At 42.8% G+C, this 20,455-nt stretch overlaps 1 protein-coding gene across 3 annotated transcripts in view; it reads right to left on the reverse strand.

Moving 5' to 3' along the window:
- The window catches only part of EPSTI1 (epithelial stromal interaction 1), a 97,254-nt gene extending 83,379 nt beyond the window's left edge, over window positions 1–13,875 (reverse strand). Inside the window, exons 1-4 of one of the 3 annotated variants that reach the window (XM_066593228.1) lie at window positions 13,673–13,875; window positions 9,807–9,865; window positions 4,324–4,407; window positions 514–587 (exon numbers count right to left, since the gene is read on the reverse strand). In XM_066593228.1, coding sequence (XP_066449325.1) covers window positions 514–587; window positions 4,324–4,407; window positions 9,807–9,865; window positions 13,673–13,857 — 402 coding nt within the window. In that variant the 5' untranslated portion in view covers window positions 13,858–13,875. Of the gene's footprint in view, window positions 1–513; window positions 588–4,323; window positions 4,408–9,806; window positions 9,866–13,669 lie in introns of all 3 variants that reach the window. The other 2 variants (XM_066593220.1, XM_066593237.1) reach the window with 2 other exon arrangements.
- Between the last annotated feature and the right edge of the window lie 6,580 nt (window positions 13,876–20,455).

Consider the following 20,455-nt stretch of genomic DNA (forward strand, 5'->3'; position numbering starts at 1 on the left):
ATAACATTGCGACAGCACGGTGAGCTGCATCCTATGACAAACCCAGTTCAGTTGCACCTGATAAATTGTCCTCTGCCACATACATATATAATGATTAGAGTTGAGCGAACATACTCTGCCGAGGTTGATGCACGTTCGAGTGGTGCTTGTTACTCGAACGAGCATCAAGCCATGTTCGACCCCGCCCCAGTTTTTGGCTCCTCCTTGCTGTGACGTGCCTGTTTTGGCCCCTCCCAGCCGCAGCGCGCGTCAATGGAAATTTTTTTGTCTGGCAGGCAGGGAGGGGGGGGGGGGGTTGGAGAGAGAGAGAGAGAGAGAGACGAACCTAGAAAAAAAAAAGCTCGGCACCCGGCGTCCCACATACAAAAATGCTCGAGTCTCCCATTGTAGTCAATGGGGTTCGTTACTCGAGTAGAGCTCTCAAATTTTACGAAAAGCTCGACTCGAGCATTTGGGGGCTCGCTCATCACTGATAATGATCATGCAAGCAAATAATAATAAACACAAACAAACCGTTTTTTGATACTTGGACTGAGCTTGCATCCGTTGCTGCTGCTGTCGGGCTTCTGATTCAGATATTCGTCCACCTACAACAGAATGCAGAGCACCGAAAAAGAAAACAGAATTAAAAAGAGTTGCTCAGGTAAAACATTTTAAAATGCAAAAAAAATGGAAGCGATGGGATACTTGACCGGCCTGAGTTTTTTTCTGTTTATAATAAAACTTGTGAAAGCATAATAAAGTACTGTTTAATATTTTTAAGCTTTAAGGCCTCGTGTCCACAGGCAGGTCGGATTCCCCATGCAGGAGCCCACAGTGGAATCCGACCCCGCTCGCAGCCAGTGGCTGCACATACCTGTCTGTGTTGTCTTTATTCTGTACTGCGGATGTGTGCGGAAGGCGCACATGTGCAGTACAGTTTTTTTCTTTTTAAACTCCTGCTTTCCCGTGTCCCCTGCGGATCAGACGGCTTCTATTGACTTCAATGGAAGCCGTCCGCATGGAATCCGCACTATAATGGAGCATCATGTTTATCACATGTGGAATCCGGAAAACAAATCCACATGTGTACATTGAAGTGCAGATGCCCATGATTCCCTATGGGCGGCCTAAAATGCGGATCTTCTGCGCTGGTGCGCTGTACGGATTCCGCAAATCCAATCCGCCTGCGGATATTTGGCCTGAAGAGTAAGTGGAGTTTGGAAGATAATTTTACTGATTATATACAAATTTAATATACATAAAGTTAGATTCCAATTGCGGAATTTGCGATCGGCATCCGCATGGAGAATCCATGGCAAAATGTGGGCATTGAAAAGCATGCAAATTTGCTTTTTCGCTCACACTCATGGATACGAATCACATATTCCACGTATGGAGGAAAATCGCAGCATGCTCTATTTTGCCACGTATTCCACACAGGTGGTTTTTATTGAAGTCAATGGAGGCCATCCAAGCTGCAGCCCATGCACAATTAACATCCCATATGGCCCGCGAGTACCCACGTCATCGATAAGCGATGGCACAGGAAATACAAACATTAAAAAAAACGTACAGAGCATGACCGACGGTGAGCTACCGCAGTCATCCACAATACACGTAAATAAGGCACGCGGGGTTGCCAGCCAGGCTCACAGACAGAATCTGCTGTGAGCCTGCTGCATGTGGAATTTGGTCCGCCTTATACCTATCCTGAATTTCAGCTGACTTTCCACTCCATAGCTGCAATCACAATTCTGCTCTTAACTTTTCACTAGGCACATGCTGAACTCCCATGAATGATTTGGAAAGTTACTTTCTTCTATGGTTTTTTAGATAGAAAGTATCTGTTGTAAAGAATGAACCCAAACTGAAATGACCAGAAAAAGTTATCTGCAAACTTTGAGCCAGTAGAAAATACTTGTAAGATTTCTGAAGCCTGTGAATGCAGCTCTGGGCTATAAAAAAAAGCTGTAACTCAGACTCAGTACAAGAAAAATATTGTAATGTATTTCCAAAATTATTGAATTTTGAGAAGATTACATTTACTGCATATGGAAATTGTATGGAAGCATAGGGAAGTGATGTACAAAAACAGATTTAATAGGTCTTAAAACTCACTGGCCACATTTATCAAGGGGTTTTCCAGTATTATACTATTTATTAGCTATGCTCAGGATACGTCATCAATAGCAGATCAACACAGGGCACATCAGCAGTTCACTGGAGCTGCTGTGGACTAGAATCAACATAGTTTCTTACATTGTGCAGTGACCTGAATGATACTACATGTCATATTTACTTGAACAACTCTGGCACTAGCGCAGCAACTACAGTGAACAGTTGAACGGAGTGGAGTTTTCGGGTCCTTGACGATCTGCTATTGATGACTTATCCTGAGGACAGGGATCAATAGCATTGATGGTGTCCAACACTGCGTTATGTAGTCCCACTGCAGCAGAATAAACTGTTTTTTCTCTTAAAGTGGTAGCTGTATGATAAGCAGTGAAAGGTTTTTGAGTATTGATGATATTTAGAGTCTTTATTTGTAAAATATGACAATGGCCTGATGTGCTAATAGCCATAATACTGTCATCCAAAACTCACAAAACACTCCTTCTCTGTGACTGCGCATTGATTAAAGGTTATGAGACCTATACAGTATATAGACAGGTAACACCTAGAGTAGGGTGGCCCAAAAAATGTAACTTCCAACTACAAAGCAAGACACCCTCTATTTTTTTTCCTTTTAACAAACCTTTATTTGGGGAGGGTTGTGCTCAAAGACCATGAATTTTCAGACTTTCACCAAAAAATGTCTTCTTTTCAGGTACATCTCTTATTATGCATATTTACTTATTATGTCATGACCTGTAGGTTATACTTATTTATTTTATTTCAGGACTTATTCCATTCAGTATGGCATCAACACGCCAAAGTAGGGAGATCTAGGGAAATCACATATTTGTGTTAGGATTTGATATGGATCTGCTGTGTCGCCCAACCAGTAGATGGAACAGACTGGCAGGGCAGACAGCCGATTCTAAAAACCTGGATGCTCACCACAGGAAGGATTGACTTGGAATGCAAGGTGACCAGGGGAATCTAGCCCTATGCTGGAAGCAGGAGATGGAAAGTCTCTGCTATCAACAGAACAGAATTCGCCCTGACAAGGGCGGCCCTGAACGGGAACCTAGGCACTGATTAACCCTGTTAGGACTGATCACCAGTAAGCCAGGAAGTTGGATAACACCATGCCGCCTGCAGAACCAAGGAGTGAGCAAGTTGAGGACCAAGTACTGGAAGTACTGGAGCAAAAGTGTAGGCCAAGCATAAACTGTAAACACAGGAACAAACAGGAGCAGCTGCGGCACGTGCATATGTGAAGGCTCATACACCAACACTGTAGCAGGGGCTGTCGGGTCTGAGGCCTCTATATAGTGGTGCAGAGATGACCAATAATCTGCAGCTGGGTGGAAGAAGCAGAACAAATTTAACCATGGCAGTGCTGGAAAAAAAGGCAATCACAGATTCAGAGAACGGCGCCCACATCTGCCAGGCCTAACACTTTGGAGGTATTTTTGTTGGAACAGCACAAATGTTCTGTAGATTGTCAGGACAAATATTAATACAGGACAAATGCTGTTGTCAATACTTAATGTTTTAATGTATAGTAGTTGTTTTGCAAAAGCAAATTGTTAATATTAATGCTGTAGCTTGTGTAATTGGACATCTTAAGCGCCATGTCTCATAATATACATCAGTTTTAGGCACCATCTTCCAGTTGGAATTTAATGCTAAAATATTACCCTAACATTACTATTAGCAGTTGTAACAAATTGGGAAGGTGTCTTGCTGTATAGCTGCCACTTTATTTTTTGCCATATCTCTATAGACCACCCTAACCTACAGAATGATGAAATGTTACTGTATGATGAAATCAATGAGAATGAAGCCACTTATTAGATTCCTGCTATGACCTCGATAAAGACATTTGGCTTTACTGCACTGACAGCAGGCCTGTTAATCGGCTAATAGTCATGATCCCGAGTGGTGACTCTCCCCCGAATAACTATTGATGACCTATCCTGATAGGTCAGCAATATGAAAAACCTGGAAAACGTCTATAATAGATAAATTAGGAATACACAATCCCTGCTCTTTACTCAGAATTCCTTTATAGAGCATTTGAAAATGCGTTTTCTAATCCTCACAACTTTTTTAAGACACCTCCTAGGGATTAGCGACATATTACAAAGTCTCCAATTGTGTTACTGCATTATAATTACCACTAAATAGTTTCACAGCTCAGGATAACCTCTTTGGCTTCCTTCTATTTCTCACCCAGTTGCGTAGGAGTAAGATATATAGGTCCAGGCCTTCTAGACTCCTTGAAGCACTCATAATCTTCTTCTTCTTTTCTTGCCACTTAAAGACAACAACAACATTTGCCTGTGTTGTTAACGTGCCTTCTTTAATAACACAGACCCACTGACAAATGTCACTCTAAAGTCATTACAAAAGTAGCATAGTTTGTAATCTAACACAGATGCTCTAAGTAATTGTATATCTATTTCAGAACCATAGACTGAGTCAAGATTACTATGCAAATGATTGATTTCAATTATTGTATTTTAATTTTCCATCTGCTTACCAAGAGAACAGCTGCAGACTGACTCTATATTGTGTGTTATATATGCACCCTTGCCCTTCCTTGTTGTTAGTGTGGAAGCATACTAGTAATGCTCAGGTTTTAATTTACATGCTAGAAAAAGTACAGAAACACCATATTTCATATGGAATGTTTTTTACTGCTGTATATGCCCATGTTTTTTTTTTACAAAATATACTGTTTTGGCATCTTAAATAATGAACCATAAATTAGCCAAAATCTACAAACATTCAAACCATATACAAAAGTCCATTTGCTATTTAGTAGAATTTCGTAAGGCACCTTTGACTGCTGCTCACTGGCACTAGTTGTTTTTATTGGGTGGGGAATACTGGTAGGGTTCATTCTAAGATGCAGAACATCTGAGCCTCTTTTGGAGATTCGAGATGGAAGCCGAGTGACTTGGCAGCAGTCACAATTTTAGCAACAAGTGTCAGTGTCATTAAACCCAATAGACTTCAATCATATCAGCAACTATTAGCCATGGGTTACGTCCATGCAGGCCGTGGGAACAACGACCTATACTAATGCAACTCAACTAAGGGTTGGAGGGAAGAGGGAAGTAGGGACATGAATACATGCATGGACACTGAAACATAAACCGAGTATGCATACAAACAACAACTACAGACCACAACAACAGGCGCAAAAAAATATTTACCAAATGTACTGCAACTACCAAACATGTGGAAATATCTAATAAGTATGTACAAGGTATTGGTCTGTATTTTAGCCAGAATACATAAGCTCACAAGCCCACATCAAGGATCCTCATTGTCTTGCGTTTTCCTACTCTAACAAGACAACTACAACCACAAAAAGTGAACCCTACCTACAAGTGGGGTGATCTTCCCAATAGGGACGGCCCCACGCTGAAGGCTAGGGGCCTGGCTCTCCCTAGATGGTAATGGGTAGGAACACCAGACAAGGAAAATAGCACAACAGGTGTCTGCTCACCTACAGACACAGGGGGATATAACATAGAACATAAAACTCACCAGGTGTCTTCTCACCTGCAGACACACACTTTGCCACACAGAAAATCAACTATGCATACAGACAGAGAGCAAGACACTGCTCACACCTAATATCTGAACACCTGTAAACAGACACGGAACAAGTCACTGTACAATCAACAAACAGACACAAGGGAATCCCACCTCGAACCTCATGCATGCGACTTACACTGAAACAGAACATACATGATTCCAAACACCAGAGTTCTGAGAGGGAAAGGGTTAAATAACAAAATGGCCAGCACCCTTCTAGTAAGAGGAACTGGTATTCATGTGCACAAGACTGATGGTGATTGGCTGGCGGGAGAACTCCACACCATCAGCCAGCTAAATCAAGCACACTGCAGCTGTGTGCTCCTAGAAACCCATAGAACTACAGGTCCCAAGAGCACAACGTGACAGTATCCGACAACCCCCACTTTAAAAAAGGGGCCTGTGGACCCCTAGGGCATAAAAAATAGGAACTCCTCCAACCAACACAATGTCATACAGGACTTAGCTGGTCGGGCCTAGCACAGACATATCTAAGTCATAACAAGGAGCGAGTATACAAATTGTGCCACTCCAGACAGAACTATAGCGCCTTACACAAATGGCCTCAGTCACAATAGTCTGCACAAAAAGAGTGCAAAAACCCAATGGGTACACAAAGGGAGATGGAAACAGATAATATCGCGTAAGGTCCTAGCGCATGCAAAAAATATTTTTATGCTGTTCATTCTGTTAGGTCCATGCAGGCTGTGGGAACAACGACCTACAAGAACGCAACCCAAATAAGGGCTAGAGGGAAGAGAGTGAAGCAGGGACATGCATACATGCATGGAAACCGAAACAGAACATGCATGAGAGGTAAATGCAGGGGTGTAACTAAAGGCTTAGGGACCCGGGTGCAAAAGTTCAGCTCAGGCCCCCTTCCCCAACCTGTCACTCTACCTATATCTAAACCATGCTGCATCCAGCTGCAAAACAAATTTACATACATGGTGTAGCCCCTTGACATAAGCTTTTTCAAACATGACTCATTTCCTGGAATATATGAAAAATTGTTTGTAGCTGAATATATGTAATTATATAGTAGATATCCAGATCCCACCAGCATGCTCCATATCACTATATACAGGGAGATGTGTATGTATGTATATATATATATATATACTAGCTGATATACCCGGCTTCGCCCAAGTTAATTTGGTACTGGTGTTTATCTGGTGTTCACACGGAAAATGTTATGAAGTCGTGCTTACTTTAGAGATACCGGAAAAACATATGTTCACCATTTTGCATAATTCTCTGCGTTACCCAGGAAACACCATGTGGAGGTAACCATGTGACGTTTACTTTATATAAAATGACATCAGGAAGTGAGAGAATTAGATTACATACATAAAATTTGGACACTAATTCTTTTGCGCATAGAATTGAATAATCAAGTTGAGACCCATTAACTTTTCCTATTTATGACATAATCAATGCTTGTGCCAAATTTCCCGTTTCTATGACACCGGAAAGTGAAAAAATTACATTCCGCACATAAAATTTGGACGCTAATTGTTTTGCGCTAGAATTGAATAATCGAGTTGGGACCTATGAACCTTTCCTATTTATGACATAATCAATGCTCGTGCCAAATTTCACGTTTCTATGACACCGGAAAGTGAGAAAATTAGATTCCGTACGTAAAATTTTGGACGCTAATTCTTTTGCGCATAGAATTGAATAATCGAGTTGGGACACATTAACTTTTCCTATTTATGACATAATCAATGCCCGTGCCAAATTTCATGTTTCGATTACATTGGGAAGTGAGAGATTTAGATTATGTACGTAAAATTTGGACGCCAATTCTTTTGCGCATAGAATTGAATAATGGAGTTGGGACCCATTAGCGTTTCCTCTTTATGACATAATCAATGCTTCTGCCAAATTTCACGTTTCTATGACACCGGAAAGTGAGAAAATTAGATTCCGTACGTAAAATTTTGATGCCAATTCTTTTGCGCTTAGAATTGAATAATCGAGTTGGGACCCATTAGCGTTTCCTATTTATGACATAATCAATGTTCGTGCCAAATTTCCTGTTTCTATGACACCGGAAAGTGAAGAAATTACATTCCGTACGTAAAATTTGGACGCTAATTCTTTTGCGCATAGAATTGAATAATCGTGTTGGGACCCATTAACTTTTCCCATTTATGACATAATCAATGCTCGTGCCAAATTTTAAGTTTCTATGACATTGGAAAGTGACAGATTTAGATTACGTATGTAAAATTTCGACGCCAATTCTTTTGCGCATAGAATTGAATAATTGTGTTGGGACCCATTAACTTTTCCCGTTTATGACATAATCAATGCTCGTGCCAAATTTTAAGTTTCTATGACATTGGAAAGTGACAGATTTAGATTACGTATGTAAAATTTCGACGCCAATTCTTTTGCGCTAGAATTGAATATTTGAGTTGGGACCCAATTACTTTTCCTATTTTGGAGATAATCTATGCGTGTGCCAAATTTCATGTTTCTACGACATTGTGAAGTTGGAGAACTTTTGGCGAGTCAGTCAGTCAGTGAGTGAGTCAGTGAGTCAGTGAGGGCTTTCGTCTTTATATATATATATATATATTATAGATGAGCGAGTATACTCGCTAAAGGCAATTGCTCGAGCGAGCATTGCCTTTAGCGAGTATCTCCCCCGCTCGAGACGGAAGGTTCGGGTGCCGGCAGCGGGCACGGAGCTGCGGGGGAGAGTGGGGCGGAATGGAGAGGAGATCTCTCTCTCCCTCTCCCCCCCCCCCCCCCCGCTCCCTCCTGCTGACAGCCGCTCCCCCGCGCCGGCACCCGAACCTGCAGTCTCGAGCGGGCAGGTACTCGCTAAAGGCAATGCTTGCTCGAGCAATTGCCTTTAGCGAGTATACTCGCTCATCTCTAATATATATATATATATATATATGGGGCATGATGGTATGACCTGGATATCTGCTGTGTATAATTATATATGTACAGCTGGTATAACTGATACCAGCTATACATACATGAGTACAGATCAATATCTTGGATACACCACATGGTCGCTGCTCCCCTCTTCCACTATCAGAAACAGCCGGATGGACCAATCACATGGCTGACAGCGAACTGATAGACTGCAGTTATGACGAATCCCAACTGCAGTCTCTCAGTGGAAGGGAGGCGTGTACGCCCGGGAAGTCTGCAGCGTGGAATTGGCTGCCGGCTGACCTTGGTAATGGTCCTCACCTCCTGAGTATCATCCAGAGCCAGCCCGCGTCTGTTAGACAGCATAAGGAAGAACGCCAGTGAGTAAGAGGCAAAATGGCTAAATGACCAGTACCCGCTAGTAAGAGGCGCTAGTATTTATGTGCACAATACAGATGGTGATTGGCTGGCTGGAGAACTCCCCTCCAATAAAACTCTTTACATTGTGAGGAGGTCCTCGCTATTTAACAGAATTAATATAGTCTCTTATAGGTTGTTGTTGTTAGCCGTTTAGTCAGTCACGACCCTCGGAGACCCTAAAGTTGAGCTCCCCCATGTATTTCGGTTTTGCACTGCTTCTTGCAGCTGTGTGATATCCATGCCGGTATCAGCTTTGCCATTGTGTCCTTTGTCAGCCGGGTCTTTTTTTGTCACTGATCTGTCCCAGCATTATAGATATTTCTACCGACTCTGCTCACATTACATGGCCAATATACATCTCTTATATAACACTGGTAAATACTTTTCAGCATTTACCAAATTTGAATATGACTTCCTACGACTTAGTACTACAGAGCATTAGGAACTCTGTTCTGCAACATTGCGTTTCATATGGAACCATACAAGTATCTCTCTGTATCGCTGTAATGAGGCATCCAGTACAACATGCCACAATTCTTTTTTGCAGATTCTGTATGAATCTGAAAGAAAAAAACACATGTCCTACAAAGAAGCAGTATGGACCTACAGACTACCAGTGTGTCGTATTATGACTCAGTCGGTCATATTATGACTCAGTACAGTTCGGAGGTATAAGTATGACACCTAAACAAAATCCATAATTTTCTTCAAATAAGGTATGGTAAACTACAGATTACAGAGATATTAGATAAGGCTAACTTAAATCTGTATGTGTAACATTTTCTTACGTCTCAGTAGTTTTTCTCTCTTTGTTGGATCTGGCTGAATAACTTGGCAGGGACTTGAGCTGCAATATTATAGAGATTGACATAACTAACATGGAATGAATATAGGGTATGTTATTTCAACACCAATATTCAACATAATGCAAATACAACCTGAATGATAATACATGCTACATTACTTTGTAGCTAATGTTTGGCTCATAAGTTAAGACCAGTAGAACAGTTAAGGAGTTGTTTATGGTGGAGTGAGTTGTTTTTTTTTAACACTTCATTTCTAAGCCTGAATATTGGTGTGAGTCTGCAGTCTACCCCAATATTTTACTCCCCACTCCATTTCTTCATAAGACAGTAACTGCTGACAACATTTGATCAAGCAGATCTAGTCTTTTATGAGGCAGAGTAAGATTATTGGTGCTGACTAGTGACTTAATCCTTTCCAATCCAATTTGTATCCTGGTTTTCCTAGGGAATTTACTCTTTTTCTGCCGTTATACAATGGCGCTATCTGCTGGCTAAAGCCAGTACTGCATGGAGTGACACATTGCATAGACTCTGACAGCGGAGAGGCTGGCAATACACAGTAAGAGAACCCTGACGAACGTCTTCCAACATCGGAGCTGTACAGCCTTAAATCATAAAGTCTTTAGACGTCAGACAGTGGATTAGAAAGGGTTAAGGCGCATTTAGACCCAGCGATTCTTGTTCATCAAAAATCGCTCAAAGCCGTCTTTTGAGCAAGAATCATTAGGTCTAACTGCATGGACATCGTGGAATTTCGTTAACAAGTCGTTCATCACTCTTTTTCAGCAAGCTGAAAGAGAATGATGAGCCTTATCAGTGCCATGCGCTGAGTTCTCAGCGGGATACCACTGATACTATTCTTTCAGCTGGTATTCCGCTTGGAGAACACACCCCAAGTATGAAGAAGATAGCGGTCCAGCTGTGTTCAGCATACACCGCTCAGAGCGCTCAGCTGTATACCAGCTGTGCGCTCTGTGAACACAGCAGGAGTATAGGATAGCGGCACACCCCCCCCCCCCACACAGTGATTTTCGGGGAATGGCTTTACATATAAGCCCTTCCCTGAAAATTATCCACCAGCACCTCTCTGCTGCTGACGGGGCTTAGCCGTGTGTAGCCACTTCTTCTCCCTGCACTGCTCTGAAGTTCCTTCCTCAGGCGGGGATTTAAAATCCCCGCCTGCTGGAAGGGATGTATCTGATTGGCTGAGCGCTCAGCCAATCACAGGCTGCACTCAGCCATTCAATGAGTGACAGCTGAGCACTGCCTGTGATTGGTCACAGCGCTCAGCCAATCACAGGCAGTGTTCGGCCATTCATTGAATTTAATGAATGGCCGAGCGCTGCCTGTGATTAGCTGAGCACTGCTCTGAAATTCCTTCATCTGGTGGGGATTTACAATCCCCGCCTGCTGATAGAGCTGTATCTGATTGGCAAAGCGCTCAGCCAATAACAGGCACCGCTCAGCCATTTAATGAATGACAGCTGAGTGCTGCCTGTGATTGGTCACAGCGCTCAGCCAATCACAGGCAGCGTTCGGCCATTTATTGAATTCAAGTATATATATATTTTTATTTTTTACACATGCTATGGATGATTTTCAGGGCTTAGATTTAAAGCCCTTCTCTGAAAATCACAGCGAGGTTGCCTTGTTCTGCATACCCCGCTCAGAACATTTAGCTGTAGGTCAGCTGAGCGCTCCGAGAAGACAACAGTTGTACGCAGAAGATAGCGGTCACGCTTGTCTTCTGCATACAGCGTTAGCCTTCATTTACACACTTATGCAAAGTGAGCGCTCAAAACTGTCACTCAAACTGCCGTTGGAGCGAATTTTGAGCGATCATCTTGCTGTATAAATGCACACAATAATTATCACTCAAAAGATGTCTTTTGAGCAATAATTGTTGCGTCTAAATTAGGCATAACAGGAGTGAGGAAAAAGTTTTAAATGGGGATATATCCTGGTGAAGTGCAGTTAGGCCCGATTTCCAGGTTTTAATTGGATTAAGGGATCATGCCCACGAGCGTTGTGGAATTCTGCCACAGATTTCCACTGTGGGAGTATCGCGTTTAAAAACGCGAGCGATCGCGGAATTCCGCTGCGGATTTCCGCGGTCTCCATTAATACTATATCCACGGTGAAATAGAACATGCCGCAATTTTTTTCCCACAGCGGAAATCTGCGGCAGAATTCCGCTTGGGAGCATTGACAGCAGGAAAGCTATTAGGCTCAATAGAACTCAAAGCTGCAAAATTTCGCCGTGAGAAACGCAGCAGAAATCCGTCCGTGGGCATTAGCCCTAAGGCCCCCTGTCCACGGGCGTTGCGGTATACCATGGCGAATCTCAGCCGCGGGAGCTGCCGCTCGGGAGCAGGCGCCGGCAGACTGTTCTCCGCAGGTCAGCCTATTTGACAGATAGGCTGACCGCAGAGAATCGGGGCAATTCAAAGCATGCTGCGAATTGCTGGCCGCGAGCGGAGAATTGCAATGATTCTCTGCTCGTGGACACGGGGCCGGCACTTTCCACAGCAACGTTATGGAAGGCTTCAGCTGGCGTGATTCGGGGGACAGGGGGCCTTAGGATTTAAAGCCAGTAATTTAACTGATGCATTATGTATATTTATTGAACTGCTAAAGTAGCATCAGGAGCGGCTTGCTATTGCCCAATAGCATCATGTATATCATGCCAAGACATAGTGAGATTCAAACTGTTTTCAGTATGTAGTCTTGACATTTTAATTATCCTTAAAGGGAATCAGTTAGGCACCTTATGCAGCCCTCTCTGAACCTTATGCAGCCCTCTCTGAAGGCAGTACATTGTCGTGACCAACATACTGGCTTCAGAGATTTGTCACTTATGTGGATCACTGCAATAGTTTATCACAAGTTATGGGTTAAAGCTGGCAGTGCGCAGCCTGATGTCTAGTGCTATGCACAATAGGCTCCTCCCTCCATATGCTGATTGACAGTCCTCTCTGTAGGATCAACGGTTGGACCGCCCATCCTGATAACGCGGAGTCCTGTTTGTCCCACTTTTGCTGACAGCCCCACTGAAATGGAGCACGTGCACGCATTCACAGCCAGCTCTCCGTGGAAACTGATATCGGATCGTAGCGGTGCTGCAGAGGTGAGCAGAAGTGGGGCAAATGGGACCCAACTTCTCAGGTTTGGTGGGCGTCCCAGCAGTCCACCCTCACTGATCTATCAGTTGTTTTCACCTATCCGCTGAAAAAAAGTCAATTTACTGGAATACCCTTTAAAGGCCCAAAGTAGTCCTAAAGGGGTTAAGGAGCCTTGGTGGTAAAAAATGCCTTTTATGAACACAACTCATACTTCCCTTTCACATTGCCTTAAAATTGCTGATCACTGTTAAACTCTGCATAGTTTGCATTCAAGCTCTTATTACAATGTTTCACAAGACACTGAGAAAGAGAAAACGAAACTAAAAGACACAATGAGTCAGAGAAATGAAACTGTAAAGTCAGTGACAGAATTCAGGATCTCGTTATACTGTAATCCTAGGGAGCAAAAGTTATCTGACGGGTCGCGACAAATATAAAACACTTTACTGATATAAAACAAATTATGTTAATAAACAAACTCACAAATCTAAGAACCTTTATGTGAATCCTGATGCTGCAGCTTTCCTCGTGTTGCTGCACAACATGAAAGAATACAGTGTCTAGGGATTTCAATATGTACTCGTACATCATCTCTGCACTCCAATGTTTTTCCCTTTGAACCTTCATAAAGGTTCCATTGATTTGTTTCAGCCTAATTTTAAAGTCACAGTCAACACTAAAGTACTGTACATGTAACTATAAAATAGAACAGATAACACTTACTACTCGGACCCTTGAGAAGCTTGTGGACCTGGGTTTTCATTTCTGACAACCTGTTGAGAGTTTGTACTCTGCTGCTGTCCCATGCTAGTTCCAGAATTCTCGCCATGGTGGTAATTTCTTTGAGACTGGTAGTTGCCTTGAATTCCGTACCCATTACCACCGTTGCCATATCTACTTTGTCTAGACATACTGTGCAGTTTTCTTATCCTCTGCTGAATGAATTACACAAGTAACTAGTGTATGTAGATCAGTGCTCTAGCTGGCCCTCCTCCTATTTACTGACTTTGTCATCCAGTTTCAGGGAGTTTCCAATCAGGAAATGAAAGTTATAAAACTTTTAGCTTCAGAATAGAGAATAAATTCTGTATGCTCAGTGCAGGAACTAAAAAACTTAATTAATATCAAACTGCATTAAGGAAAAATGGATTGTTATAAGTAAAATAGAAGAGATAAGAACTACAGACATTGCACATCGTAATGTATTTGCTTGATGGGGTTTTCCGTGGAAAATACTATTGATGACGTATCCTCAGGATAGGTCATCAATAGATGATCGGCTGGAATCCGTCGCTTGGGACCGATCAGCTGAGTGGGCGCATGCTGTCAGTGGCCAGCGCTTGTAACTGCAGGCACAGCTTGCATTGATTTCAATGAGAGCCGTGCCTGCAGTTACAAGCACCGGCCACTATACATAGGTTGACATGGAGCCTTTTCTGCTTCAGCTCCGACCTCTGTGTATTTGCGGCGCTAACAGCATGCACCCACTCAGCTGATCGGTCAGGTCCGGAGCAGCGGACCCCAGCTGAATAACTATTGATGACCTATCCTGAGGATAGGTTATCAGTAGTATTCTTCCTGGAAAACACCTTTAAGGCCTAAGGCCTCATTTCCATGACCGTATGTGTAAAACCGGTCTGTGTGAGTCGGTAGAGAGTTGGCTATCGCCGCGTATGGCAGCGAGTGCATTGTGCATGACTGCGTATATCACGCACGCGGTAATGCACAGTGTGACTTTTGTCTTTTTCTTTTTAATTCCCCCCTCTGTCTCAGCGAGGTTGCATATGTGTTGTCGCTCATACGCAATGTATTGCATATGAACAAGGTTGTATTTGCTACCCACAGTAAAGAATAGGGCTCACGTTGCATGATACGGGGTGAAGTAGAGCATGCTGCGATCTTTTTCACGTGCATATCTACACGCTGTGTTTACACGTTAATGTGTACATTCATTGACTCCATTCACCATGTATCACGGTCACATGAATGAGCCCTAACTCACAAGAGTGATGGGCAATATACGCGCACATAATAGGATGTGAATGGAATCAATGAAAGTACATTGATTTTCATAGATCCATTCACACTAGCATATATTCATTGCGTAAAAAAGAATGCAGCCTGTTCTATTCTATCGCTTATTATCTACGATAGAGCCCCATTGTTCTCTATGGGTGAGTAATAAACGCTTGCACATACACAATTACATTGTGCATGTGCAGCGTTTATACGCAACGTCGCTAAGCGACAGAGCGGGATATTAAAAAAGAAACAAGGAAGACTGCGCATGACAGCATGTGTGAGATACAATGTCACGCACAGTCAAGAATCGCCATATATGGCGACACGCCAGCTCAAACAGCGGTAAAACGCTATGTTCTACATGTAGCAGTTTACCACCCGCTCGTGTGAGCCTGGCCTAATAGTAATTCTAATTCCCAAAGCTTTGAATGGGTATGGGTGCTGGCACTTGAAGTGCGCAACTTAGAAAACATCGGGGCATTTACTATTACCTTCTAAAATCTAGACAGTGCAAACTTAGACTAGACTGTCCTAAAATGGGCCAGATTTATCACAGTAGGGCCTCCTGCACGCGGGCGGAAATTCTGCAACGGGATTTCCCGCAAATTTCCGCCCGTGCCCGCCTACATAGGATTGCATTGAAAAACGCAATCCTAGGCAGACGGCCGCGATTTGTCCGCGTGAAAATACATGCGGAAAACAAATCGCGGCATGCTCTATTTCTGTGTGGATCTCGCAGAGGCCCGCACAGAAATGTCCCTCCCGGCACCCAGCTCCGCTCTGCGCATGTGCCGGCTGGCTGTCAGCCGGCACATCACAGAGCTGGAGCCGTGGGAGAAGGTGAGAGCCGCACTGCTCCCTGCAGGGGCGTGGGTCGGGTCCTGCTGCGAGAATTCTCGCAGGGGATTTGACCTGGCCATCTGCAGGCGGCCTAGCTCTGCTGAATAAATCTGTCGATTTAGTTTAGTTGGCTCAGTTAATGCACAAATTTTGGTGCATTTTGCCACAATTTTTGGCGCAATTCAGGCCACTTCCTGTTTTGTAACAAGGAACACCCCTTTGTTAGACACAGCAAGCAAAAAATGTGCCTGAAAAATGTCTAAAACACTGGCTAACACACTCAGACTAAACACCCCTGTAATACGAACCTCACATGCTCGCCTACAGGACTTCACCAGAGCAGCACCCATCCTCTGGAATGCTCTACCCCAAGGCATCCGGACAATTCCCGATGCACAAAATTTCAGACGTGCCTTAAAAACGCACCTCTTCAGGGAAGCATACCAAATCTCCTGACCTAGTCCCTCGCCCCTCCCTATGGTGCTCCACCCTGTTTGCCTTCTAATAAATGATCTGTACATGAAATTTCCTATTGCCTGTGCTCCCCTACCCCTGCACCTCATGTACCACCTCCAACCCATTTGTGTCTAACCCAATGTACCTCACATTGTAATTGTTGCAATTGTTGTATTGTTTTGCCTTTATCCATGCCTGAAAGCGCTGCGGAATAAGTTGGCGCTATACAAATAAAGATTATTATTATTATAAAACAGTAAATGCGATGCAAAGCATGTTTGCGAGTCCCCAGTTTTCTCTAGAAAACTAATACATTTTCCAACAATATTATAAGCACTGTTATATTTTGGAAATGCTAGACTTTAAAAATGTTTGCTAAGTGTTTAAGGAGATTGTATGATTTCAGCAAAAATATGCCCAAAGCCAGAAAATGTGATAAAATAACAAGAAAGTATACTCGCCAATATATACTCCTGCCACTTCAGCGCCACTGCTCTAGTCGCTGTGGCGATGTGCCTGTATATACACTAAGTGACCAACGCAACCGATTACTGGCCTCAGGGGTCTGGTGCAGGCTTCCAGTGTATATGTCAAATATATCCCTAGGCCACCATTCACTTAACTGAAATCACATCAGTGTCCTTTTAGATTCCTTCTGGTCAGTATAAATGGACAGCAAACTGCTGCCTTACAGCACTGGGGGCTGGGCTCAAATCCCACCAAGGACAACATCTGCATGGAGTTTGTATCTTCCTACTCTATTTGTGTGGGTTTCCTCCCCCACATTCCAAAAACCGACAGGTGAATATAGATTGTAAGCCCCAATGGGGACAGAACCCAATGTCAAATGATGTAAAGTGCTGCGTAATGTGTATGTGCTTTATAAATAATGGTGAAAATCTCTATAACTTTTTCTTTTCTGTATAGAATAGTGTAGTTGACTTTCTCAAAAAAAGTATACAGTATGGCCCAATGCATACGGCCAGATTTGCATTCCGGAATCTGGAGCAGGCGTCCACTTCCAGATTCCGCACAAAATATCTGCCATAGCATGCAATGTAAAAGCGGGTTTCCATGCTCACGAACGGAAATCAATTACAATTTTCTATTCGCAGGGAAAAATCGCAGCATGCTCTATTTTGAGCGGGACTCTGTGCTGACAGCTTCCATTGAAGTCAATGGAAACCGTTCGTCCCGCGGCCCTTCCACAATCATTATTGCGAAAAGGCCGTGGGATCTGCGTCATTGCCTAGCAACGGCGCGGTCACATCTGTACTGCACATGTGTGACGGCTGAAACATCAACAGTACAAAAGAGAAAGTCTCCGAAGAGGTACACAGGGCTTACCGGCCGGGCACCAGCTCGGATTCCTCTGCGGGATCCCGCATGCAGAATTCAACCAGGTCGTGTGCACTTGACCTATGTGTTTTTGTTGTTTTTTTTTTGTTTTTTTAAATTCTTTATTAAGAAATCTTTAATTTTCAAAACAGCATGGTTATTAATATTAAATCGTGAGATGATACTAGCAAACCATAAAAAGTATGGAGACGAGGTTCACACACAGTACATCTGAACAAATATAGCAAACCCAAGGAGGTGGGACTAACCAGACGGCAAAAAGGGTACTGTGAAGATGATATGTGCATTACACAGGAACCATCATTTCAGACCACTGAGAAGAGGAAGCAGGACCCCATGAAGGATCCCTGATCCACTTATTAAATATCCTCTACTGGTCGGCAATTCCATCTCGCCCATGAACTATATGTGTTCCCATATAAGAGAAGGGAACACATATCCTCCTTAGGCTGCTCTCACACAGGCGTCTGTTAAAAAGCCGAGTTTTAAAGCATTTTCAAAACCCCATCACTACAATGGTTGATGAGGTGCATTAAAAAGCTCTGAAATACACTAAAATAGAGCAGACAGCAATCGAAAATCACAGTGTTCAAAACTCCCCTTTCAAATGCTCGTCTGAGGAGCCCCATTGGAATCAATGGAGGCGTTTTACAGCGTTTAGCATGGCATTTGAAATGCTGCTCTAAACGCTGTAAGAAATGGTGTGCGAAAGTGGTCTTAGGGAGACAACTAAAGAGAGGCATTATATGAAGACAAGACAGAAAAGGACAAACCCATAAGGGAATTATTCCAATCTATCTGATTCTGAGGAGAACGTAATTTAGAACCCTTGTGTACTTAGGAATTGTAGATGTTATGGAATTCCATTAAATCTTGGGATTCGACCCAGTAATACCATATTTTCATACATTAACTTTGTGTACCTTTTACTGAAGCAGTCAAGTCCTCCATCTCCATGGTCACCTGTATTTTGTTGAGCCACATCGACATGGAAGGAGGGACAGTCTGTTGCCATAGCCTAGCGTTCACCAGATGGCACACTACCGAGCATTTGTATGTAGGCAAAGGCATGTCACTGAGATGCAACAACAGTGCGGACAATTTGGCTAGGACGGAATTTATGAATTTGGAAGTAATTTGCTAGACTCCAGACTAAAAGCTAGTCGATATTGGACATTTCCAAAATATGTGCAGCATTGTACATTGCTCTCCTCCACATAGTATGAGTTTTAACATCGGAGCAGATGGTAAAGTATATCACCGTATGCCTATACAGTGGCATCCACAAGAAGTATATATCAGGAAATCCTCCTTACATGTACAGTGATCTCTTAAATTACAATTGACTCAGTATTTTCTACTGAGGCCTCTTTATATTCCACTTTTAGTTCCAGCTTCCGTTCAGTCTCGGGTTTCGGCCTACTCTACAGAAAATTGCAGAAGAGACAGAACCGTATGGTTTAATATGCGAGATGGAGATCTCTGTGGAGGGGTTCCACATGGTTTCCATCCATGTCAGTCTTTTGAAGCTAGACAGAAAAACCCTAAGGACTTCTCCATAGAACACCAAAATTCAAAACGGAACCGACATTGGAAGTAAAAGCCCAATGTGAAAGTAGCCTGCCTGGTCCAACAGCAACCTACAGCAACTGTTAGTACAGGAAGCAATTTGAGTAATTGTTGTATATTAGTATGTTGCTCCCAATGCAGATCTCCAACATTCTAGTTCATGCGGCTCCTGAGGTGGACCGTCGCTTTAACCTTCATTTAAAACAGGGATTTTGAAGTCATAATCAGTTATTATAAAATGTGTCTAGCTTCATCAGTCAAATAGAGTCTGTGTCTGATTTTGATTGCAGTAATTAAATTAATGTGCAGCTCTTATTTAATAAGGCTAACAGACCAAAGATTTATTTAATGATCTTTGGTCCTTATTTACACATTTATTTTGTGGAAGCTGCATGGAATTCTGAATAAAGATGCATTTTCGGGGGTCTGACATTGGCAATTAATCAGTTGTGAAGTACATGTTTATAAATTAGCTGTCAAAGAGAGAAAATGTGATTGCTATACTCCACTGACATTTAACAAGGTTTCCATAGCAACCAAATCTCCAAGAAATTAAAATGCACAAATAACTTGGGAGAGCGAGATGAATCTGCACTGACCTGTGATAAAGGTGTTAATAAAATAAGAATCAGTGAAATATCACATGTTCTTAAGTGTATTTTCATCATATATGATGCACCTAAATGATATTGCTGTTTTTTGAGAAACCCAACATTGGTGTCAGTGGGTATAAGGAAAATATCGTAAAATTAAAATCTTACAAACTCCCCTCCCACTATAAGCTGCTACCCCACCACTGCTTCTGTCTTCTTTTTAGATTGGCTGTAGTGGTGACATGGGTTGTTTATCTATATGACCACTGCAGCCAGTGGGAGGCCGGCAAGGACGTCCTCATTGATGTCCCATAAATCTGCCTTGGGGCTTCTATGATAGAGGTTTATGGAATGTCACCCAGTCTTCTGGCCCGGGTGAAGTTACCTATTAGATGCCATGCCAGCGGACCGCTGAAACACAAGTCTGGTGCCACAATAAGTATATTACTTTTACATAGTTTTGGGCATGGGGACCCAGAAATATGTAAAAATAATAAGAAACTCAGAAAAGCCCTTTAGGCAGTTATTTTGCATTAACATCCTAAATCTCATTGAGCTACATTATTATTATGATCCAGTTGTATAGTAGCAGTTACTAAGGGGCCAGGCAGGACCAACCACAGTTAGATTACTCCTTAACTCATTCATGAGCATACAACTTAAAAATACT

This window comes from Eleutherodactylus coqui, chromosome 1, assembly GCF_035609145.1.
Source record: "Eleutherodactylus coqui strain aEleCoq1 chromosome 1, aEleCoq1.hap1, whole genome shotgun sequence".
NCBI classification, from domain to species: domain Eukaryota; kingdom Metazoa; phylum Chordata; class Amphibia; order Anura; family Eleutherodactylidae; genus Eleutherodactylus; species Eleutherodactylus coqui.